Source organism: Fistularia commersonii, chromosome 2 (genome assembly GCF_037954325.1).
Source record: "Fistularia commersonii isolate RoL2024-O1a breed Wild chromosome 2, RoL_Fcom_v1.0, whole genome shotgun sequence".
Lineage (NCBI taxonomy): Eukaryota > Metazoa > Chordata > Actinopteri > Syngnathiformes > Fistulariidae > Fistularia > Fistularia commersonii.
Genome location: NC_141285.1, coordinates 21,636,593 through 21,660,905, shown reverse-complemented (window position 1 = coordinate 21,660,905; position 24,313 = coordinate 21,636,593). Strand labels below are relative to the sequence as shown.

Sequence of the window (24,313 nt, the reverse complement as noted above, 5' to 3'; positions counted from 1 at the left end):
GGGTTAATGTGATTTATTTTAATGGTAACTGATGATGTACAGAAACAACATCACTTCTTCTACCAGAAAGCAGCAGGTGTGTGTGTGTGTGTGCGTGTGTGTGTGTGTGTGTGTGTGTGTGTGTGTGTGTGCAGACAAAGAAAACCCAAGCTTCCCGGGTGATGTAGTGGGTGACTGCAGTGAGAGCGCAGCCCGCGGCTGGACCAGGATCTCAACACGACGCTGACTGACGGAGAACATCCCAAGAATATAACTCTGGCCTTCTAATCTGGTGTGCGCTGCCAATCATCCAGGTGCGTACCTGAGTAAGGCACTGTACTCGGGGAGGTAGACGCTCCGGTACTCCGCCCACTGGCCGTCGGAGGTATCGCCGCCGGGCTCCGGGGTCGCGAGCCTTTCCCTGCTGAAGAGGTCGAAGGAGGCGAATCTGCGGACCGACACCTGTTTGGCCTCGGGATTGTCCACCTGCTTCTGCCGCAGCACCTGAGAGCGACGTGAAGAGCGACGTGAACGCACACCTCGGGGAAAACACCGTGTTCGTAAGCCTCATTTTCACCGTCACTATATCTGAGAATGGAGAAACTGCTTGTTCCATGCCGAGAATTTTTCTTTATCATGAAGGCGATGAGCAAACGCCCGATGAAGAACGTCACGTCTTGCTAGCCGTCGGCATCGTCACGCAAACGATTCCGCGCAGCTCATATTGTTGCTAATTTCGTTCACGAGCGTTTTCCTCCCGTCGGTGGATTCTCCCTGTTCTAATCAATCACCGATCGATCAGAAAAGCCCGCCGCTTCTTGGAGGTCCAGTGTCAGCGACGGCACAGCGCGGTGTTACTCTTAAGCAGGGGTTCGGCAATTATTTTGCCTGGCGTGTCACATTTCATATTTAATTTTTATGCGGAGGCTAACTAGGTACCGGGTAAGCTGAACAAAATGAGAATTGCAAATATTTAAATATTTGCTATTTTTTTGCATTTTATTTCAACTTTAAAATCATTAATGATCATATAAAAATACTGACATTATTTTGGATGTGATCATCCATACAGAATCAAACGAAAGGAAAAAAAAGAAGGAGTTTCTAAATTCAGTATTGATTGAAAATTCTTGTTAAAATATTCAAAGAAAGCGTACTACTGATACTAATAAAAACATTTAAATGGCTGAATTGGGCGCTCTTTCTTTACAACCTGATAAGATGTAACTGTTAACTACCCGTTGTGGGGAGCAATTGGGTGATATCTAGGGCATCAGCTGGAGTCTCTAGCGGGGGGAAGCAGCTTTTCCACGTCAGCCGAGTGGAACGTCGATCTAATGCCCTTCTTTGGGGGGGAAAAAAAAAAAAGGCCTGCGTTTGCTGCTGCAAAGCTCCGTTTCACGCCGACCTGGTCCGGCTGCAGAGCCAGATGGGGAAAAAGTGTGACAAAGCGGCTGCAGTAAGGAGCATTTTACCGCAGTCGTGCTTCTTGTGACGCAGTTACTTCATTTCAGAGCATTTGGGAGGTTTTAGTGCAAAGCTATAGCCGTGTTTTCTTCCAAAGAAATCTGACCTAGAATGCAGGGAATTGATAAAAATATCTCCGGAGTGTCTCAAAAGAGAATCCGTGTTGTTCGCGTTCATAAGGGAAGACGTTCTGCCCGATTTTCTTTCTTTCTTTGCCCATTTGCACAATTTCCAAACACCCATGAATATCACAAATGCATAAGAAGTACATGGAATATGTTCAATTGTAAGAAATATACGTATGCCTGTAACAACCCCACATTTATTAGCCGAGGTTTATTTATCAGTTTCATAAATGTCAAACATTAATCTCACTATCGAGACAAACAGTTTCCACCGATGCTGGGGAAGTATAATATATAACCTATATACGCGTATAAAAAATTCATCAAGCATCATGTGACAATGAAAGAGCATTTCAAATATTTGTAATATCAACAATAGCGGCACGTAATTTCACCGCTGATCTCCAAACATGGACGGCTATGTCAGAAAACTCCTCTTTTTAGTTTTTTGCTTCAAGTCTTTTTGAGATCCCAGTAAAACCGTTAATGTTAAGTGACGGACGTGATTACCTTTCCAAACAACAAGATATTGTCTTTACAAATGCGGCAACATATTTTTACTGAGGCAATTGCTTCAGTTACTTATCATATTCATATACAAATAACACATGATTTTCCAGACCCATGCAAATACTGACACCATGTGAATATCCCTGATAGATAATAATAATAATTACAATAATAATAATCAATGATCACACTGTCATTGGATTGCAGGAGGTGAGTTTTAGCAGTTATTATGGGATGTCAATTGCATGCTTCTTGGCGAGTATCACCTGTCTCAGCAGGGTCCACCGTGCCCGGGCGGCAGCGGTGTTGCGCTCCCCGCCGGTGGAGGCTCGATGCCCGGCGTCCTCGTTGAGATTCGTCCGTGAAGGCGAAGCCGGCCGGTTGTTCTCTGCGGCGCCGGTGAAGCCCCGCTCCATTTCTTTTTTTCTTTTTTCTTTTTTTACTTTTCCCGAAACGTCGAGAACAAAAAACGAGGCTCGAAATGAAACGACCCTCCTGCCACAGTTATCGGTCACGATATATATATATTTTTTTTTAAATACGCGTTTTTTCTTTATTTTTTTCAAAGTACAAACAGGCGACGAGGAGCACAGCTGTTGCTCCCCTGTCATCACCTGTTACTCACAATGGATCCACGCTACTTCCGTACACTTTCGGCTTTCAAGGCTTAATAATCGATCGCGATAAATCGAGCCGATGAATCGCTGTTGTTCGCGGGCGCCGCGCCGATCGGTGATCGATTGCTTTTGTCTGGTTGTTTCCTGACGTCACATGGAGTGGAGGATGTTTCGGAAACACGGAACTGGTCACGCTTCGGACGCCCGCTAGCACGAATTAAAGATTATTATTTTTAAATAAAATACCATCTATTTAACAGAAAATCATTACATATTTATGACTATGAAGCAAAAATGTCGCAGTTTAAGTTAAGATAAAGCGTTTATTTTTTTGGGGGGGGGATGGCCGTGTTTGCTGTGCTGTTTTTTTATTTTTTAAATAAAATGCAATCTAACAGATAATGGTTTTACTGCATTGCATATTTATGTCGGTGAAGCAAAAATGTCGTAGTTTAAGTTAAGATAAAGCGTTTATTTTATTTTTTTTTGCGATGGCCGTGTTTGCTGTGCTGGCTTCTCCTGCTCGGGTCGCCGCTTTTCTTGTGCGACCTCTGGATTCTGCAGCTTCCAGGTGGAGAAGATGCTTCAACCTGAAGATCCGACGCGCTCACAGCTCGGTAAGCCTTTTTTGTTTGTTTGTTTGTTTGTTTTTTTTTGTGCAGTTGCATCAACATTTAATAGTGCATTTTTTCACAAATTATTATTATTACTTTAACGATCGATGAATGATTGAGATTTTTCTTTTATCATTGAACATAAATAGTACACACAATATATATATGTACAAATAAACATGGCAAGGTAGAACTGAATGTCAATGAAACAATCAGGGATGAGGAAACAAAGGACATTCGTTCTGTATGTAAGCAGAAGTTAATGCTCGGTGAGGCTTTTACATTTATCACAGTTATCTTCCGTGCCGAAGGTTCTTGGAGCTTCTGGGAATTACCAGGCTTTTCCCCCGTTTTGTATATTTTGATTGTGCTGCACAAATAAAGGCTGCAGGTTTTGTTAAAATGCCATTGTGGCATATTTAATAACGATTATTAATGATTTATAGTTAATAAGTGTTATAATAATTTACCTTGTACGTGATACACGTACTAACTACGCTGTTTTCTGTGGATCGTGCTTAATTTTGATTAATTTAAGGTTATATTTTGATGATTTCAAGTCATTGAAATGATGCATATTTTTAATTTCACATGGGATTTATTAGTATTATCAAGTAAAGCCTGCATGAAGAAGTCATTTACCGGCATATTTGTATTCAGTGCAAGATTGTTTGGGTGCCTTTGTAGATATTTTGATCTAAATCTCCATTTAACGGTCAGAAAACGGCGTCCGTCAGGGTGCCGTGGAGGTCCGCTCACCAAGTCAATGATTTGTGTCACTCAGGACTCGCCGGTGGACGGTCTCAGTCACGGCCTGGAGAGGTACCGGGAGCTGCAGACGTACTTCAAGAGGAAGCTGACGGCGACGTACCGACGGTTCCTCAGCACACGCGATTGTTCAGCGGTGGGGTCGCCGAGCCGCCGGGGGTCCGAGAGTAAAACGACTGGGTTATGCGTTCACAATTCAATTCCAAAGGGAATTTTAAACGGTTTATTCCCTCCGCACAGGTTTTGGGAGTTCACCACGTCTATTTCATCGAGCGGGACGGCATCTACAGAACCCACCGTGGGCAAAGTCAGTTAAAAATGAACAGTTTGAATATTAGGCAGCTGTGTAACTATTGTAACAAATTGGAATTTCTGCCTCTGGGTTTTCGCTCAACTTTTGGCTTTTGTCGATGACTGCAGGTGAAACGGAGCAAGTTCTGAATGTGGGAGGGGATGAGGGGAAGCGGTGGACGGTCCAGAGGGTCCGCCTGTCGCCGGGGGAGAAGCATCTCGCTATCACGCTCAAAGCTGTCGACGAAGACCTTCTGAGGTCAGTGCGGAACGGAGTCCCGATATCTGACGACCCCCTCCGCTCGACATTACATTACATTACCATACATTGCATTTGGGAGACGCTTTTATCCAAAGCGACTTACAATAGAGGACATAGGGACTGCAAATAACACTTGCAAATACACGATGCACAGGAAATATACAGAACAGTAAGCTTGGGTTAGTGAGGTTTTTTTTTTTTTTCTTTTTTTTTTTTTTTTGACAAAGACATACACAAATGTACACACACACACTGCATAGCCTAACTAACAGCCGACAGCCTAACAGCCGAAAGCCGTCTTTATCGTCCGACTCCAGGTGTGTGATCGTGAGGCTCGGCAGAAGGAACCGCCGTCCGCCGGATCCCCCGCGTGTCGTCCTCGCACTGGACAACGTCTTCAGTTTCGGTACGCGACGTCGAGGAATCGCGATATGCGGAGCCTCAGCTTGAAATAAATACGTCCATCTGTGTGTGTGTGTGTGTGGATAAAGAGTGGGCTACGGACAACGCCTTGTTCTACACCACCATGGAGGGTCTGCGCTGCAGCAGAGCGTACCGGCTAGATGTGACCTCCGGCGGAAGCACCAGGACGTGTGTGCATGAGGAAACCCGTCCAGAGTAAGTCTCCACGGAATCGGCTAATCCGCCTCTGCTCTCGCTCTAACTCGTCCGTCTCCCCAGCGTCTTTGTGGAGGTGGCCCTCTCCAGAGACAAGAAGATGTTGACCATCAACTGCAGCAGCAGGAGCAGCTCCGAGGTCCTGCTGGTGGACGTGACGGCGCCCGGCTTGCGGCCCATCTTGGTGCAGCGGCGCCGGCCGGAGCTCCTTTACCACGCGGAGCACTGGAGGAGGCGGCTGGTCATGCTGGCGAACACCGGCCCGGGGCGGGAGTACCAGGTCCCGAGCCGAGTCGGACGTCTGGTATGTGTTGACATGACATTCACGGTGTTCGCTGTATTCACGGGCCCTCCGTTCGCTCGCCCAGGTGGTCCGCGCTCCGCTGTCTGCGCCGTCGACAAGCTCGTGGGAAACGGTGTTCGCCCCCGGCCCCGGCACCGTGCTCAAAGACATGGACGTGGTGGGAGATCACTGCGTGCTGGTCGCCCGGACGCCGGCCGACACGCCGGAGCTGATCGCGGTCCCCCTGACCCGACCCGAGGACGCCTACACCCTGAAGGTCGGGCCGATGGTTCCGTCCCGCTCGTATTTGTTCCATCAGAGAATATATGTGTGTGAATGAGGGGAACTCGGGTGGAACGGTGAGGCGACAGGGAGTGGAGATCAAGAAGCTGGAGGATTTCAGGTACTTAGGGTCAACAGTCCAGAGCAACGGAGAGTGTGGAAAAGAGGTGAAGAGACGGGTTCAAGCAGGTTGGAATGAGTGGAGAAAAGTGTCAGGGGTACCAAGAGATAGAAGACTTTCAGCCAGAATAAAAGGAAAGGTGTACAAGACAGTGGTGACGCCAGCGATGATGTATGGACTAGAAACTGTTACAATGACCAAAAGACAGCAGGCAGAACTAGAGGTTGCAGAGATGAAGATGTTGAGGTTCTCTTTGGGAGTCACCAGGATGGATAGGATCAGGAATGAGTCTATCAGAGGAACAGCACATGTTCGATGTTTTGGAGAGAAGGTCAGAGAAGCCAGACTGAGATGGTTGGGTCATGTACAGAGGAGGGATAGTGAATATATTGGAAGACGGATGCTGGAATTGGAGCTGCCATGCAAGAAGTCTCGAGGAAGACCAAAGAGAAGATTTATGGATGTAGCGAGAGAGGATATGAAGGTAGTTGGTGTGAGAGAGGAGGATACGGAGAATAGGGTTAGATGGAGAAAGTTGACTCGCTGTGGCGACCCCTGACGGGAAAAGCCGAAAGACGAAGAAGAAAAAGATAGAAGATGTGTGTGTCTTCCCAGCTCCCCTCGTGGGCCTGCGCCGTGGAAACCAAGAATCCCGACCCGTCGGCGCTGAACCATGTGTTCGAGTTCTCGGCTTCGTCCCCCGTCCATCCGCCGACGGCCTTCCGTTTGGACCCCCGAGAGGGGCTCCTCTCATCGGAGGCGCCCCCTGAGGAGAACCGGGGGACTTGCGTCACCACGCGCTTGGAGGCTCGCAGTAAAGTCAGAGCACACACTCCGCGGAAAAGTTTAGATCATCCGTGGATTGGCTTTTTCAGACCGTCTCCTTCGCCCTTCCCCTCCAGGACGGCACCTCGGTGCCGGTCACTCTGTTCCACGCGGCGCCGGCGGAGTGTTTGCGGCGGGCGCCGCTGCTGGCCCACGTGTACGGAGCCTACGGCAGGGACGTCGGCATGGCGTTCAGCCCGGCGAGGAGGCTGCTGCTGGAGCGCGGCTGGGTTCTGGCCTTCTGCCACATCAGGTGGAGACGGCAGCCGCTGACACGTCTCAGAACTCCGAAGGTCCGGTTTTCTGATGTCGGTGCTTCAAATGCACTTTCCTCGCAGAGGCGGAGGGGAGCGGGGCTTGACCTGGCACAGGCAGGCCCGTGCCGAGGGGAAGCCCCGCGGCGTGGAGGATCTCCGGGCCTGCCTCCGTCACCTCTTCTCCTCAGGCGTGTCCTCTCCCTCGCTCGCCGCCCTCGCCGCCTGCAGCGCCGGCGCCGTGCCGGCGGCGGCGCTGTGCAACACGCACCCACACCTGATGAGGGCGGTCGCCCTGCAGGTACAAAACCACATCCCGGGGGGAAGTTGCGCCCCCGTCCTCACGCACCTCAACCGAGCTCCCTTTCCCTTTGCCCAGGCTCCCTTCCTGGACGTCCTGGGAACGATGGAGGATCCAAGGCTGCCTCTCACCCTGGAGGACAGAGAGGAATGGGGGGACCCCGTGGGGAACCCCCACCACAGAGAGGCCATCGCTTCTTATTGTCCCCTTCACAACATCACTCCTCAGGTGAGGAGGGCAGCTTGGTGAACGAGGGCCGTGTCGACCACGGGCTACATTGCAGCCTCATCACACTTGTATGTGTGTGTGTGTGTGTGTTGTGAACCAGCGCTACCCATCCATGCTGCTGACGGCCCGCAGCGGCGACACCAGGGCGCCCCTGGCCGGGGTCCTGAAGTATGCCGCCCAACTGAGGGAGGCAGTCCACACACACTCTAGCTCGAAGCCAGGTACACACACACACACACACTGTCCGGAACGCAACAAGCTTTACCACCTGTTGATGGTGTGGACACACGGACGGACGGCTACATAACAAGTCAAGTTCATGACCAGGGTGCATCACAGGTCACCTTGTAGTACACTGTGTGAGTGTGTGTGAGTGTGTGTGTGTGTCAGCTAATTGCACTCATCTCCCCTCTGACAGGCTCTTTCTCCCTCTCACTTATAATCTGACTTCACCACATTGATGGTCCTCCTCTTTACACCCCTCTCTCTCTCTCCCTTTTTCGCAGTGGAAATGCATACATTATCTCTCTACCGTCCCTTGCTCACTTTTCTGTTGTTCACACACACACACACACACAGACACACGTAGCGGCTTAAATGTGTGTGTATATGTCTCCCTAATCTGTCTCTCCGGGTTCTCGGGAGTCTTTGATAAAGCGCTGATGGCACAGACTTGGCGCGCCGGCCCATTAGCATGGTAAAGAGATAGCGTATCAGAGCCGGAGATTAGACGGCACAAACTGGGAGCTGTCAAGGTCAAGACCGCACTTGTGAAACAGCCCGTAGCGGCGAGGCGAAAAGGGGCGGAGGGGCCCGAGGAGGGGGAGGGGGGCGATATCAGATCGAGGAGGGAATGAATGAAAGGGGCGCGGACGGACAGGGGAGGGAGGGGAAGCGGTGGAGGGGAATACAATGAGGGGAGCGCCGCCTCTGACCTCTGACCTCTGACCCCCCCACCCGCTCCAGGATGTGAACCGGCCCCGAGTGTAGCCCTGATGATCCGACCCGGCACCGAACACCCCGCGGCGCCCACGACGGACGAGGTAATCAACTTTGGGAAAAAAACGGTCTGGATTAAATGGGTTTGCGCGGCGCAATCTCGGTTTAGTTAGAAGTTGCCAAAACTTTTACCCACTTTGATTTCTTTTAGCGATCTAGCAACCGATTTACTCATCGCATTCAATATCGGCCTCCTCTTCCTCGCAGGAAGCCCTGCAGCTCGCCTTCCTGCACGCAGAGCTTGGCCTGGATCCTCCCCGGCGCGCCGTACACTCCAAGATGACAAAGGCGCGAGCGAAGAAGGGGTTACGTCATCCTAATCTCTGACTCGATAACGTCCAGAAACACCAGACTTTACCGAGATCACGTTATTTTTTTATTGTATAAAATAAAAAATACACCCCGGAGAAGGAGTTCCTGTCTCCGTTAGCACTGATAGAGGATGTCCATGGCGCTCAGATAGCAGGCCTTCTCCGAGACGTGGCACCGCCCAGGGTGGCCGGGGTTGAATCGGACGCCGCCGGAGAACCGGAACAACAGCCCTTCGCCGGCGTCCGTCGGGACACCGGATTTCGGGAAGACCTTTCCATCATTGAGCCGGTCGGTGCTCATCAGCACCGTCAGCCGGCCGGGCAGCTCCCGGACCGAGGACAGATCGGTGACGGCCGGCCCTTCGCCGAAGTTGAGCACCACGAGGAAGGCGTGGTCCAGCCCGTCCAGCTCGCGGAGGTAGGAGAAAACGCCGGCGTCGGCGTGGACGTAGCAGAACCAACCTCGGTGAAGCGCGAGCTCCTCCTGGCGCAGGGCGCTCAGGAAGCGGTACTGAGACAGGACCGAGCCGTCGTCCTTTTTCTGAGCCTAGAGGAGCCGCAGGAAGTTAGCATCCGGTCCGAACCCGTAGCGGCTCGGCAGGAAGACACGTACCTCCACGTTGACGCTCCTGTAGTCCGGGTGGAGCGGCAGCCAGGTGGAATTGGTGCTGTCGCTGAAGCCGGCGTTGACGGCATCGTTCCACTGCATGGGAGCCCGTTGGGGGTCCCGACCGGCGCTCTGCGGGGGGAAAACACCGACATCACCTCCCGCGTCGATCACGGAATTGATTTTTTTCAGTATCGCGTTGGGTGAAACGTTTTTTTTGAGCACGTACGGCATTGTGTTTGCCCGCCGGGTCCTGGGTCTGGCTCTCCGTGACGTTGATGTTCTCCATGCCGATCTCCTCGCCGTAGTAGGTGGTCGGCGTGCCGGGGAGGGTCAGCAGCAGCATGTTGATGACCCGGGCGTAGCTCGGACCTGCGCTGGAGGCGATCCGCGGCTTGTCGTGATTCCCCACCTGGAGGCGGAGCGGGCGGGAGAAGGTCCGGGTTTCAGGTTAACTTCAGCGGACTTCATCTATAAGCCTCCTCTCTGGTCTTCCTTTGGACCTCCTGCCTCAGCAGCCTTCTTCTCTTCTTCACCATCCCTCCTCAGTCTTTGTCCAAACCATCTCAGTCTGACTTGTCCTACAGAACATCTAACACACTGTCCTTCTGATAGACTTGTTCCTGATCCTCTCCATCCTCCTCAGCCTCAAAGAGTACCTCCAAGCTAGACCCCTCCGACTGTCTTGCACTGGTTCCACCACCTCTTCTCCACCCTCTCCATCGGCTTGGGATAGTCGATCCTCGATACTTGAAGTCCTCCAATTCTTTATCTCAGCTCCCCTGTTGCCTCAGCGTTCCACTTGGGCTCCTCTCATTCACACATGTACCCCATCTTGCAACCGCAGGGCTCCTCTCCGGGGCATACCTCCACCTGCTCCCACTACGGATCACAATGTCGTCTGCAAACATCACAATCCAGGTAGATTCCCGTCTGACCTCAACTCCCAGCCTGTCCTGCACCACAACAAGGAGCTCGGAGTTGATCCCTGATGCGCTCCAGGCTCCACCTTTACCTCCTCCATTACCCCTCACAGCTCTCTATGTGGACTTTCACATTTCTGGTCAGATGTTTGTCCCTGCAAAGCATGGTTTTCTGGAATGAGCCGCCGCGGCGTATCGATGTTTACCGCAATTTCCGGACGATAAGCTTTTTTCACGTAAACAACGATGCGGCTAATATATGGACGTTTTTTGGGGGGGATGCTCACGAGCTTCATGCAGCTAAAACGGTTATCCTCGTCACGTCGGACCGATGAAATGACCGGGAAATTCTGAGTCAACGTTCAACTCTGACACCGAAAAAGACAACTTTGACAGTTTTAGTGCGCTGGAAGAAGCCCGAGATAGCGATCGGCTAGCAGGTGCGGCTTATATTGAGGTGCGCTCAATAGTCCGGAAATTACTGTGATTGTATCCTGATCCGTGAATCAGGAATTGTTGACATCTGTTCGTATTCCTTGATGCCTGAAGCTTTAGGATGTGTTACCCACCACCCAGTTGGGCCAGCATCCCTTGGGCATGTTCTCCATCCACAGGTGGACCAGCTCTTTGACCCAGAGGCCGCTGGCTTTCCGAGGCAGATCCATCAGGTAGAAGTTAAAGGGGAAGTCGCTCTCCTGGACCAGCGGCGTCCCGTAGTACATCATGGTCTTGTCCACCTCGTGGTAGTCGTAAGACTCCGTCACCATGAACCTGCCCAGCAGAAAGAACGCTACCTAGATGCCCGTTGTACACAATGCACAGCGGGGTTGTATCCAAGTATTGGATACGCTGCTGATTTTTCGGCTTTTCCCACTTGCAAAGCATGTAGAGTTCTGTAATTCTTATCTTAGGTACTCTTCAACTGAGTGACGGAATCAAAAACAAAAATCCAGAAAAACAAATTGTAAGTAGTTATTTTATTTTATTGCATGACAGAAATATTTGATTACCTACCAACCAATATGAATTGCACCTCTCACAGACTGATTAGTTCTTTAAAAAGCCCTCCTGTTCTCCGCTCATTACCATGTCATAACTGCACCAGTTTGAACTCCTTACTTATATAAAAGACACCTGTCCACACACTGTCAAACAAACTCCGACCTCTTCACAAGTCCAGAGAGCTGTGTAAGGACATCAGGGATAAAGTTGTAGATCTGCACGAGGCTGGGATGGACCACAGGACAATAGGCAAGCAGCTTGGTGAGAAGGCGACAACCGTCGGCACGATTATTAGAAAATGAAGAAGTTCAAGATGACGGTCAATCTGCCTCGGTCTGGGGCTCCGTTCAAGATCTCACCTCGCGGGGCATCAATGATCGTGAGGAAGACGAGGGATCAGCCCAGAACTACACGGTTGGACCTGGTCAATGACCTGAATAGATCTGGCACCGCAGTCTCGAAGAAAACCGTTAGTAACACACTACGCCGTCATGGATTAAAATCCTGCGGCGCACGCAAGGTTCCCCCGGCCCAAGCCAGCGCATGTCCAGGCCCGTCTGAAGTTTGCCGATGACCATCGGGATGATCCAGAGGAGGAATTGAAGAAGATCATGTGGTCTGATGAGATAGAGCGTTTTGGTCCGAACTCCACTCTCCGTGTTTGGAGGAAGAAGGATGAGCACAACCCCAAGAACACCATCCCAACCGTGAAGCGTGGAGGTGGAAACATTCTTTGGGGATGCTTTTCTGCAAAGGGAACAGGACGACTGTACAGTGTTGAGGGGAGGACGGATGGGGCCGTGTATCACACCATCTTGGCCAAACACCTCCTTCCCTCAGTAAGACCCTCGAAGATGGGTCGTGGCTGGGTCTTCCAGCATAACGACGGCCCGGAACGCACAGCCAGGGCAACAAAGGAGTGGCTCCGTAAGAAGTATCTCAAGGTCCTGGAGTGGCCTAGCCAGTCTCCAGATCTGAGCCCCATAGAAAATCTTTAGAGGGAGCTGATAGTCCATATTACGCAGCGACTGCCCCACATCCTGAAGGATCTGGAGAAGATCTGTAGGGAGGAGTGGGCCAAAATCCCTGCTGCAGTGTGTGTGCAAACCTGGTTAAGAACTACAGGAAACATCTGATCTCTGTAATTGCCAACAAAGGTTTCTGTGACAAATATTAAGTTCTGTTTGTCTGATGTATCAAATACTTATGTCATGCAATAAAATATAAATGAATTACTTAAAATATATATTGACGAGTACTTATGATAAAAATGACAGACCTCCAGGTGCTTTGCAAGTGGGAAAAGATGAAAAATCAGCAGTGTATCAAATACCACTGCACATGCGGCGCAAGATGTTCGCGGTACATGTATGCTCTTCGGATGGCGTCGGCTAGACCGCCGACAGACCTGTATCTCCCGGGCTCCCGGCTGTAGACGTCCATGGTGGCCCTCCAGTCCCTCAGCAGGTCGTGGAGGCCCAGCTGGCTGGTGGTGTAGTCGTGGTGGAGGTCCCACTCCGACGTCACGTCCTCCTGGAAGGATCGGATCCATCAAGCAAAACCTCGCAGAGTAATCGGGGATCAAGATCTCAATCGGCTGCAGATCTTATGGCTGATTCCTTATCTCAAGTTAGAAGATAGTGGTCGGGGAGCGTTGCCACGAGATGAATGTTTGAAGTCCAAAGTTCAGCCGCAGCAATTTGGGGCCCTAAAAGTCACGGCCGTAATGTTTATGCCAACGTTTCTCAAGATTGTGAAGAGCTCCTTTCTTTTATGGAGACTCTCTACGGGGGTTAGGTGCCTTTCGCTAAATCTCTGTGAAAACTGGCGTTTCAACTACCAGATCTTCTAAACCGGACCTTAAATCCAGCATTCGAACATCCAAACAGCACCTTCACAACAAACCCCTTTCTTTTGACGCCTCGACGTTGCAGGAATGCATCTGAAATTACGGAGGAGGAGGAGGAGTAAAGTCGGCAGGTGGACGAGTGTCGGAGCTGCTATTACGCCGTTATTACGCAGGGGGCGAGGGGGGACGGGGGGGGATTTCCACAATTTGGCTAATCCACTGAAATATGCCTCTTTTCTACTAATCTCCCCTCCTGCGAGAAGTAACTTGAGGCCTTCGCAGACCCAAAGAGTCCTTCTCCGCGGGTTTAGGATTGGATTACAGGACTTGTATTCGGTCCGGAATGCAGGAAGAGCCCCTCCTCCTCCTCCTCCTCGGCGTTCACATGGAAAGAACGTTCTGGTTCAGTTCATCCCTCACAAGTGTTCACGCACGATGTTTAAGGTATTCCTTCTGATTTTCAGACACTTTTCCCCGCGTGTTCTCTAAGGCTTAGGGTGTTTTTAACGGTGCGTGTACGCGTTTGCCGCACGTCTGTCGGACAGCCATCTCCGAATGTTTGCCGCCGACGGTGTTTTAAGAGCCCACCGTTGACCCCGGTGCTCTCGCCCGTGCTGAGAGCGGCTCCCGGCTCCGAAGAGCAGATCATGGAGATAAGGTTCTGAAAAGGAGGGTGAAGACGGGCTCGCCGCAAACGCCGTGACCTCCTTCGCCTCTCGGCAGCCATGCCCGCCCCCCCCTCCGCCCCCCTCTGTCCCCCGTCTGCCACAATACCGCTTTTATCCCACCGGGCGTTAAAACCCGGACTCTTGACTCGTCGCACATAGATGGAATTCAATGCCCCCGCCTTGGTTACGCATTAATATTACGGGATGTCTCGGCTGAAACCTTGAACCCCCGTCGAATCCGGCGAGAGAAAAGCAAACGGCGGCGTGAGTGCAAAGAAGCTATTATTTGTGTTTCTTGCAGAAAAATACAAACTCCTTTGTAAGGGATCCTTAATCCAGGGACAATCCGGCAAGTGGGACGGCTCTTTGTGTCGACACCTTCAGCCTCCAGGAGGGCGGTGGGGATGTTTAACGCACTTCTATCTCACATGCAGACGCACAACCACTCACTCACTCATTCATATGTCATAGAAACAAACAGTTATACATTCACACGGCAGAAATAAACGAAAAACCATTCACACATCATATAGAGATAACAATTCATTCCACCATTCAGTCATATACACATCATTTAGAGACACGCACATCCTATACACACAACCATTCTGTCATTCGTTCACACATATAAAGATGTTCAACCATTCGTTCGTTCACACGTCATCTAGAGATGACAACCATTCAGCTGCTAATTCAAGTTTGACATACAGCTATTCACTCCATCATGCACACATCATAAGGATATAGAACTATTCACCCTTTCATTCACGTGTTATAAAGACACACAACCATTCACACACTCATTCACACGTCATAGAACCATTCAGTCATATACATATCATATATAGAAATTCAATCGATCACATGTCACACACAGATAGCTATTCACCCTCTCACTCATACGACATCTAAACATTCAGTCGTATACATATGATATATAGAGATACAACCAACTCGTGCACGTCGAATTCACCCTCTCATTCACACATTGTATAGAGATACAACTATTCATTCTCTCATTTAGATGTCATATAGAGACAACCATTCAATCACTCGCTCACACAGACATACCGCCATTCACCCTCTCATTCGCATGTCATAGAATCGTATGCACATCATACAGAGCAGCGGCCCCCAACCTTTTTATCACCGCGGACCCGTCAACGCTTGACAATTTTACCCCGGACCGGGGGGGACATAGATTGTTTATATTGCGACTATACTAACAAACGGGAATCCATTGTGCACTCGTATGCAACTTTATTAGCAGCTTCCTCGTAATATTGCGTCAACTATAAGACATGAGTGTAATGAAGGCTTCATTGCTTCATTGCCGCATATTATGCAGAGCGGCTCGGTCTGTGGGAATCACCTGTTACGAAAAATCCATATTTCGAGTAGAACACCTGGCATTGTCTGTTAAAATCTTTCTTTTTCTTGGAAGTTGTAGGCTCTTCCTCTATCTCTTCACTAGACCTTTTCCCCTTCGAAAAAGAAACTCTCTATCTGACGTCTGCTTTTTACTCATTTTGCAAGCTTGTGAGTTACATTTTTGGCGCTCAAGTGTAACCGAGATGTAACCGAGAGATTCCGGTCATTTTTCAAAATAAAGATTTTTCAGACTCAAATAATAAATCCAACGGAAATAATTGATTATTTCTTGTGCTGCCCGGTACCAATTGATCCACGGACCAATACCGGTCCGCGGCCCGGGGTTTGGGGACCACTGACATAGACATGCAACCATTCACACATCTGCACAATGTAGTGTCTCCAATAAAAGTCCCACATGGGTTTGGACTGTGGTTGGAAGCCCACGCAGACACGAGGAGAACATGGAGACTCCGCACAGACAGGCTCCAACCAGGGACCTTCTTGGTGTGAGGCTAACGTGCTAACCGCGATGCCGCCCCTTGGTTTTATAGGAACCGTTGGCGGGACACTCGAGAAGAAGGACAGTGTCCCCTAAGCTCTGCCCTGGATCTCCCAGGGTCGGAGCCGAAGCTGCAAGAGCAACACTCACAGGGGGTTTGTGTGGGTCCACCTGGGGTTCGTCCCTCAAGTGCGCCGCCTCGAGGAGGTGCTTCGCCGCGTCCACTCGGAAACCGTCCACCCCCTTCGCCAGCCAGAAATTGATGATGTCCTGCGATGAAAGCAGGGATTGAAAGACTTCCACATCACAAACTGGAGAACATGGTGAAATTAGGGTTTGAGGGCAAGTGTCAGGTTTTAGCAACAAACCCCAAATATTGTTTTGGGATCTAAAATTACTGTTTTATATCTAACTGCGTTAGAAATGTGCGGAACAGGGAGCCAGCGGCTTCAGTTAGTAGCCTCCTTATGTGGAAACATCTTCTGTTTAAGACTGGGCTTTGAATCTTCCTTTTTGAGAAATCTCATAGTTAGCACTAGGCTAGCACCTACCAATGCTGCCATAGGCTTCATCTACTTAGGCACATCCCATAATGCACTTTTCTCCTTCCTTTCACTCTTTCCTTCCAATCTGCTCATGTCCCTTCATCAGTTCATCGCCATTTCATATCTCCTTCCTGTCACATCGCACCAGTTCCCAAAGGGCATGGTTTGCTCTACTGCAGCGTCTCACTAAATGTTCACTCTTGTCATTTCTCCTATGAATCTGCATGATCTCAGCGATTAGCATGTAACTGTGAGCACTACTGGTATTACGAGAATGGGATCAGTTAAAAAGGTGGTTAACCAGCCACCTTTGCCAAAGGCTTGAGTAAGGTTTCTTTAGATCATCTTAAAGAGCGGTAATCCATCATTGAGACAACGGTGTTGCGATTTGGTGAAAAATCTCAAATCCGACTTGAGAGGGAGCCTTTTAGGAAAACATCAGGGCAAACTTGACCCGTGTGCATCAGCAGCTCACAGCATAGCAGACCTGGGAACGTCGTCGAAGCGATGAATCACTTCCTAGTTGGTGGTTTTTAGAAGAACGTTGCCATTAATGAGTCCAGGTCAAATATTGCTTATTGGTTAGCTTGTCTGACAGCGCCAGGTGAGCTACACCACTCCACACTTGCGTTTTTCCAACCCCCAAAAAACAAAAAACGGTGACCTCGGCAGAGCGGCTTTCTTACCAGCATCTCCCTGCGGACGTCCGGGTTCCTGAAGTTTAGGTCCGGCTGCTCCTTGAGAAACTGATGCAGGTAGCACTGTCCTCGGACGTCATCGTAAGTCCAGGAAGAGTTCCCGTAAACGCTCACCTGTCCAGGGGGGGGGAGAGAGATCGAAGACACATCGGTTGAAGTTTTGGCGACAAGAAGGAAGTATCCGGGCCTCCTCTCACATCCACACCCACCCAGTTATTGGGCCTGGGGTTGCTCGCGTCGCAGTCTGCCCAGACGTAGTAATCCCTGTAGCGAGGATCTCCGCTCCGACTCAGGTTGAACCAGCGGTGTCGGTCGCTGGTGTGGTTGGGGATCAAATCCATGATCAGCTTCAACCCTGTGGGGAGGAAAGAGCGGGGTTCAGAGACGCGCCCGTTTCCGAATCACCCAGCCATCCGGAGGTGGGGGGGGAGCTCACCCAGCTTGTGCATCTCAGCCAGGAGGTCCTCGAAGTCCTTCATGGTTCCGAAAAGCGGATCCACCGCGCGGAAATCCTCCACGTCGTAGCCGAGGTCCTTCATGGGGGAGCGGTAGAAGGAGCTGACCCACACGGACTTGACGTTCAGGTACAGGAAGTGGTGCAGGTGCTCCTGGATTCCTGCAGATCCACAGTGAAGTTGGAAACACAGAAAGAGTGGATAAAATATCGGATTTTTGCTTAGTTTTAACTCGACAATGATATTAACTTATTCATCAATCAGGTCAAGGGAGTCTAGAAAACAAACATAGTTTTGCACAATGCTGCAAACTTTTTTTTTTTTTTTTTACTGCTTTCACATTTTTAAACAATTGCACCTTACTTTTTTGGACTACGTCAATAACCTTGTTCCCTTTGTTGTAACTTGTTTATATATATATTACTACTCCACCGTGTGTCTAAAGAGATACACAAAACATATGGCACTGACAATATAATCAACTTTGACAACTTCCCCGAAGGGCAACCTTCATTTTGCAAGAAATGAACAGGACATTTGGTCAAATCGGTCCAGAAACTAAGTAAAAAGAAAAAAAAAAACCTGAAATGTTTTGTTTTGCAATGACAATACAATCTTTTTAATTTCGCAAGACCTCCGGGCTAGTATTAAGAATATCAGGGGGGAAAAAAAAATGTTTTTTTCTTTTACCTTCTGGATCATCAGGATCAATTATACACCGCTACACTTACAAAATGAGGCATGTTTTTTTAATTTTGTGTTGAACCTTGACGCCCCCAAAAAAAAAAAAAAAAAAAAATGAAACTGAAAAGCTGAAAAAAAAATTGTGCAGCACATGAAGTGAAGTCCCGGGTTCGACCCCAGCATCCTACCTTTGAGGTCCCCGATCCCGTCCCCGTCCGAGTCCCTGAAGGAGCGTGGGTAGACCTGGTACAGCGGGGAGGCCTGCCACCAGCCCAGGCACCGCGGGGAAAGCGCGATCACCGTGACCGTGAGCGCCACCAGCGCCAGCGTGCAGGCGACGGTCAGCCAGAACAGGATCTCCCGGGGGACCCGGTACCGGGCCCGGGAGGAGTGCAGGAGCAGCACCTCTTTGGGCATCCCGGCGTACGGTTTGATCTGCGTGTACTCCTCCGCGGGCTCCAGGCTCACCGCGGAGTCGCGCTTCCCTTCGGGCTCCGCGGCTGCAGCGGGTCCGTCCGCCTCCTGGAAGCCCGGATTCCGGGTACATTCGCCCATTTCCAGGCTGCGGGAAGCCTTCGGAGAACCCATCCTGAGGCCTCGGCGTGTCGTCTTTCTTCTGCTGCGTCTCCACGATCACACACACAGAATGGAGGAATCCGACTACCCTGGGAGGGTCAGGGTACACACACGCACACGCACGCACACACACACTGCAACAATATCACCTGTGGAATGTGGGGAAATTGCAGGAAGGTCCGAGGGAGACTAGTTCTCTTTGTTTTGCAGAAATGAACGACCTGCACAGTGAGTTCAGAAACTTTCTTGTACTTCGGACGTTTGGTGTTGCTCCTGGTTGCCATGGCAACAAAAATGAAAATAAGAATAAATGATAGTAAACACAACCAACCTATCCAAATGTTAATTTTCTGGTTTCGTCTAAATGATCAGATAGTTACCGCGGAGATAAATCGATTTGATGGAATTGCATAGTTTTGGGCGTCTCACTTTAAGGGTTTACATATCTAATGATTTATAACATTAACCACAGCACCGTCTCACTGTAGACATGAATACTGTAGTTTTGCTTTTACTCCCATGGAAAAGTGCTTTTAAGCCTAATAGGAGGGGGGGAATGTATATTCAACAGGTTTTAGTTCAGTCCCACGCCAATGAAATGTACAACTTTCACTTCCTGTTAGATAATATCATTTCTTCTGATAGTTTCTGCACAGCTGAGTGCGCATTCCAAATCCCAGATGTTCCAGGATGAAGAAAACCCGACAGTTTTTAACTTAAAACCATCTTTTTATTGACGTTTAAGGTTCACTGTTATGATCTGCAACATCACAATTTCATATCGGGAGAGTTGTACAGAAAGAAGTGTGTGTGTATGTGCGCGTGTATGTGGGGTTAGTGATTTAAAAATTATATTGTCTCCTAAAACCCCACCGCGCCCGTCACGACCTTCCTTCAGTCAAAGATTAGAAGTGAGAGGGTTAAGAGGCCGTACATCACACACACATTATCTTATCGTTATCTAATCTGGTTTTATGATAGCAGTGAGCGGACCGGCAGAAACACGTTAGAGAATATGTGACCAGAGGGCGTGGGGAGAAAAACGCCATCGCCACCGATGTCAAAACTCGCCCTTTCGCCTCCCCGCTTCCCGGTGACATGAGTGCAACCGCCTCCTGACAATCCCAGTCAACCTAATCCGTCTTTGTATAGCGAGAAATCCAAAAAAAAAAAAAAAAATCCTCCCCAGAAAAGGTAAAAAGCTTGAGTTCTGAAACAGTCAAAGAGTACAAAGGGGGGGACGAGAGCCGGGTTTTTCCAAAATAAAAGGAAATCCATGGTAACCGCTTTGCATTGTTTGTCTTTTTTTTTCCTCCCAGTCATTAAATGACAAGAGAGAGAGAGCGAGAGAGAGAGAGAGAGAGAGAGAGAGAGTAAGAGGGTCCCGTGATGCTGCAGTCCGTGCAGTGGAATCAGTGTGGAAAAAGGAATTACATTCAGAACGACCCCCCCCTACCCGCTCCCATCCCAGTGTCTGACGCGTGAACCCGAACCCGGGGCTGTATTCAGTGCAGGGAAGCCAGGCCGCTGGGACGATGCTGGGGAAGAGTTCCCACCAGGACAATGAGCGGCTTCTAGGAAAGGACGGGACAATATGGGTCGCAAAAAAAAAAAAAAAAAAAAATCTACATCGGATATTGATCTTCATCGGTTGCTGATTATCAATTGGTAAGTTTAAACAGGCCCGAAGTAACTTTACATTTAATAACGCTCCACCACACTGAATACACCCACATCATCATCATCATCATCATCATCCCCACCCGCCCAGCAAGTCTCCAAAATCACGCTCGGCTAAAGCTCCCACTTCATGTAACACACATTCATACAAAAATACACACACAGACATGGGGGCTCCCGTCACACACTCAGGAAAAAAAAAAATCAATAATAAATCAATTTAAACAAAGCTGTAAAATAACTACACATTCAAGTACATATTCTGTCATATGGCACCGGGAGCAGTGTAACATCAACTCAACATCCTCTTTCAGTACAGTCACCTGGAGCCCGGTTCAATGCATCTATGGAGGACACACACGCACACAAACACACACACAAACACACACGCGTGTGTGTGTTTAAGTAGGTGCGTCCACTTGGTCTGTGCACGTTTGGTTTTATAGAAGAGCCATTGCTTGGCGTCCCATTTTTTTTTTTTTTTAAGTGCCTCAGTTGACAGAAATGAAATAAAACTGGTGATCAACGCACAGGGGGTGGGGGCTTCTCGAGCATACCGTCCGCGCCTTTGAGGCAAATTTCGTTGACGTTGGTTGCAGAGGAAAAAAATGTAAAAACAATTTCGGTGTCGGTTGGAACGCGGCTCTGAGTGTGCGCCTTTCGTTACTTACACATCAAAAAAACCTGCCTCTCTCCGCTGCTGTAAAAGGGCCTGTTGCTTCCTTATTATTTGTGTGATGGGACCACAGCCGCGGCGCTCTGGACAGCACAACATAGAGAAAAAAATAATAATAAAAAAGAAATCTCGGAAAAGGTTCAAGATTATTCTTAAAGCAAAAAAAAAGGCAATATTAGATTTTTTTTTTTTTTTTAAACATGGAATTATAGAGATAGAGAAAAAAAAGGCAAGTTTGAGCATTTGTCGAGAGGGAAGAGGAGGAGGTGAGGCTGGAATGGCTTTACCTCAAACCCTGTCTTTGGAACGCTGCTGTGTGAGCAAACTGTGTGTGCAAATTTGTGTGTGTGTGTGTGTGTGTGTGTGTGTGTGTGTGTGTGTAGGACAGAAAAATAACACAAAAATACACGGTCATGTGCACGTATGCGCGCATTAGGCCACATCAAATACCATGGCTGGGTATTAAGATGAAAGAAACAACTCAAAATATATATCTATATATATGAATTTAATATATAATTCTATAATTCTTTTTTTTTTTCTTCTATCTCTTAAACAGCAGGCCAAAAAAAAAAAAAGCTTATGAGTCTGGCAATTCCTGCCACTGCAAATGATAGATCGGAGTCTGTTTTCTGTCGAATGGAGAGACGGAGAAAGCGAAGAGAGAGCGAAACAGAGGGTACGAGTGATAAATAAAGAGGTTTGGGGGGTTTAGAGGGGCGTGCAAGAATAGTGACCACATTTGAGTTGGAAGTGTCTCCACGTTCCCTCCGACACCACACCCTTATCCCGTTGAAATCCGTCGTCTTTCGCAAGGCCCTCATGTTGGAGCTCTCGGGGAGGGGGTAAGGGTGTGTCCTTGCTACTGACCCAGAGGTCTTTGGGTATCGGGGGGGTTAATCCAGGAGTCCTTTTGCCAGCGAGATCATGTGAGGTGGCGGGTCCTGTTTCCACAAGAGTAATGCCCGGGACCCCGAGCTCGCCTGAACCGGGCAGCGTAGCTTAAGGAATGTGGTTGTCACAGACTTGTGTGGCGGCGGTGGCGGTGGCGGTGGTGGCGGCGGCGGCGGCGGCGGCGGCGGCGGCAGCGGGGGATTAATGGCTGCCCGGCTGCCTGTTGGGTTCGTGTAGAGTTCACGCTTCAAAACAAATAATGCCATGAAATGTAGCCAGCAAATCCCCCCCCCAGGCCGATCAGGTGTCTCAGATTGGTTCTTCTGCAACCTCCTCCTTTAAATCACCATAAAAAATTAAAAAAAAAAAAGGCCTGAAAAAAATAACCACCACGAAAAAAAAACAAAAACAAAAACGATGTGCTTGTTTTGCCTCCGATTCCAGCTCCATTTTCAGATCATCCACCGGCTTAAGCTTTTCCAATTTGTCCCATTGTCCCCTTTTATTTTTTTTTGAATCCGGCGGTTTCTTCTTCCTTTGACGTCTTAGCGTGGCCGCAAAAACAAAGTGACCATGGAGCCGATCCTGGTCCCGTCTTCTTTTTTTATTTTATATATTTCAGGGAGGGGGGAATGGAGAGAGGGGGTAGGCAGTTGCGCTGAACAGCTACCAGTGGAACTCCATCTCAATTTCACTCTGCAAGAGGAAAGCCCCCCAGAGGAAAAGGGGAGAACAGAAGAATAAGGGAAAGAGAAGCGGGGGGGGGGAGAGGGCACAGTTATCAAATGTAAAAACATTCTTTTCTCTAACACATTCTGTGATAATTCTCCCCGACCTGGACGTCAAGGCCAGGCTTTTCCTACGATCAACACGGAGGAAGAAATAAAAAAAAAAAAAAAAAAAAAAAAAGAAGAAGAAGAAGAAGAAGTTAAAAAAGCTCTTACAATAGCAGAGGGAGCCGGAGGGAACATTTTCAACCTCAGCATGTAGATTCTTTTTCAACAACACACCTACACAAATATTCCAAGGCCTTCGGTTTTGTTGCGGGGAGCCACATAGAAACAGAGATTGTTATACGCTTGCGTGCAGTTTGTGGAAAAGGACACGAGTGTGTGTGTGTGTGTGTGTGAGAGAGAGAGAGAGAGAGAGAGTGGTGCATGCCTGTGGGAGCGGTTGCATGCGTGTTTGCGTGACTCGGGGGGAGGGAGGGGTGTGGGGTGGGGGACACGACCAGAGACAACAACCCATTCGGATCTCGACCGCAGAACTCGAAAGTGGCGCTCCACATGCTTGAGTTGATCAGAGCGGGAGAAGGAGGAGAGAATGAAGAGGAACAGGTTACCACATAACATGCCTGTAAGACTGTGTGTGTGTGTGTGTGTGTGTGTGTGTGTGTGTGTGTGTGTGTGTGTGTGTGTGTGTGTGTGTGCATGTAGGTGAGGGGGAGAGGACAGAGGGGGGGCGGACAGTTACACATGTGGTCACTTACCAAATAAAACAGGAAGGCTGCGTTAATCAGAGGGTGAACACACAGTTAGACAAATCTATCCCCTGTCAGGTGCCTTCTTCATCTCTCACACACACACAGTTCACAAGCACTCGTACAGCTCATTTTGATTTTTTTTTAATTCATTATACTTTTTTCTTTACACTTCTCTGCATTTAACCCATCCCGGATGAACCACAAGAAGTTGGCAGCCATCTAGCGGCGCCTGGGGAGCAGCTAGGGGTTCGGTGTCTTGCTAAACTTCCCTTCGCCACACCGGGAGGAGCCGGGAATCGAACCAGGAATGTTTGTTTCCAAGGGCGATGGCTCTGCCCTCTGCACCCCTAACCGTCCCTAAGCTCATCTGACATGCTAACACCTGAGCCAGCGGCAGATAATCAACTTTGCCTTTGTTTCCTGTGAAGAGTTGACGGATGTTACAATTAAATAGCCTAATTGGTAATTTTTGAAACAAAATTTTGAACATAGCCACGACTACTTCCTATCAAAATTGTGCAGGCATCCCTTCAGAAAATGCAGCGTTGCAGTGGAAGCTTGGGGTCTCTAACTGTGGACTGCCGTCAACTAGAACAGACAGGGATTCTTTGTCTGATATTACAAAAGCTGTGTTCCACATCTTCGGGCAGTCGGTCTGAAGCTGTGTCTATTTTAGAGAAAATAAATGGACCCTGAGTGGGTCAACAAGACAGTTGGAAAGCGTCACATGTGGGTTTCTGGTTTGGTTCTGTGTAAAAAAAAAAACAAACAGACAAAAAACGGAATTTTAACACCGGTGTGTGCGGCCAGGCTTTTCTACTTCGTGAAAGACGTGAGAGATGACT

At 49.1% G+C, this 24,313-nt stretch overlaps 4 protein-coding genes across 6 annotated transcripts in view; 1 reads left to right on the top strand and 3 right to left on the bottom strand.

The window, feature by feature from the left end:
* The window catches only part of camkmt (calmodulin-lysine N-methyltransferase), a 111,948-nt gene extending 109,148 nt beyond the window's left edge, over positions 1–2,800 (bottom strand). Inside the window, exons 1-2 of the mRNA XM_086172823.1 lie at positions 2,348–2,800; positions 302–483 (exon numbers count right to left, since the gene is read on the bottom strand). Of these exons, the coding sequence (XP_086028949.1) occupies positions 302–483; positions 2,348–2,692 (527 nt within the window). The 5' untranslated portion in view covers positions 2,693–2,800. The remainder of the gene's footprint in view (positions 1–301; positions 484–2,347) is intronic.
* Positions 2,801–2,884: 84 nt separating this feature from the next.
* prepl (prolyl endopeptidase like) lies at positions 2,885–8,945 on the top strand. Its single transcript, XM_086172789.1, has 15 exons — positions 2,885–3,315; positions 4,097–4,216; positions 4,321–4,387; positions 4,501–4,630; positions 4,951–5,039; positions 5,125–5,251; positions 5,315–5,531; positions 5,620–5,811; positions 6,553–6,756; positions 6,840–7,015; positions 7,101–7,317; positions 7,396–7,545; positions 7,646–7,766; positions 8,512–8,588; positions 8,752–8,945. The coding sequence occupies exons 1-15, from the start codon at positions 3,190–3,192 to the stop codon at positions 8,869–8,871; spliced, it is 2,133 nt and encodes a 710-aa protein (XP_086028915.1). The 5' UTR covers positions 2,885–3,189; the 3' UTR covers positions 8,872–8,945.
* On the bottom strand, positions 8,908–19,914 carry slc3a1 (solute carrier family 3 member 1). Of its 2 annotated transcripts, XM_086172801.1 has the most exons (10): positions 18,348–19,914; positions 17,457–17,636; positions 17,230–17,375; positions 17,009–17,134; positions 15,928–16,047; positions 12,796–12,920; positions 10,955–11,156; positions 9,692–9,874; positions 9,469–9,594; positions 8,908–9,402 (listed from the first exon to the last, which is right to left on the bottom strand). In XM_086172801.1, exons 1-10 carry the CDS (start codon positions 18,745–18,747, stop codon positions 8,971–8,973), a joined length of 2,040 nt encoding a protein of 679 aa, XP_086028927.1. In that variant the 5' UTR covers positions 18,748–19,914; the 3' UTR covers positions 8,908–8,970. The 2 variants fall into 2 exon arrangements, with proteins under 2 accessions (XP_086028927.1, XP_086028936.1); XM_086172810.1 differs by lacking the exons at positions 10,955–11,156; positions 12,796–12,920.
* Positions 19,444–24,313, bottom strand: part of ppm1ba (protein phosphatase, Mg2+/Mn2+ dependent, 1Ba) — an 18,725-nt gene continuing 13,855 nt past the window's right edge. The window contains exons 6-7 of one of the 2 annotated variants that reach the window (XM_086172843.1): positions 23,475–23,491; positions 19,444–22,681 (exon numbers count right to left, since the gene is read on the bottom strand). In XM_086172843.1, coding sequence (XP_086028969.1) covers position 22,681; positions 23,475–23,491 — 18 coding nt within the window. In that variant the 3' untranslated portion in view covers positions 19,444–22,680. The remainder of the gene's footprint in view (positions 22,682–23,474; positions 23,492–24,313) is intronic. The other variant, XM_086172834.1, reaches the window with a different exon arrangement.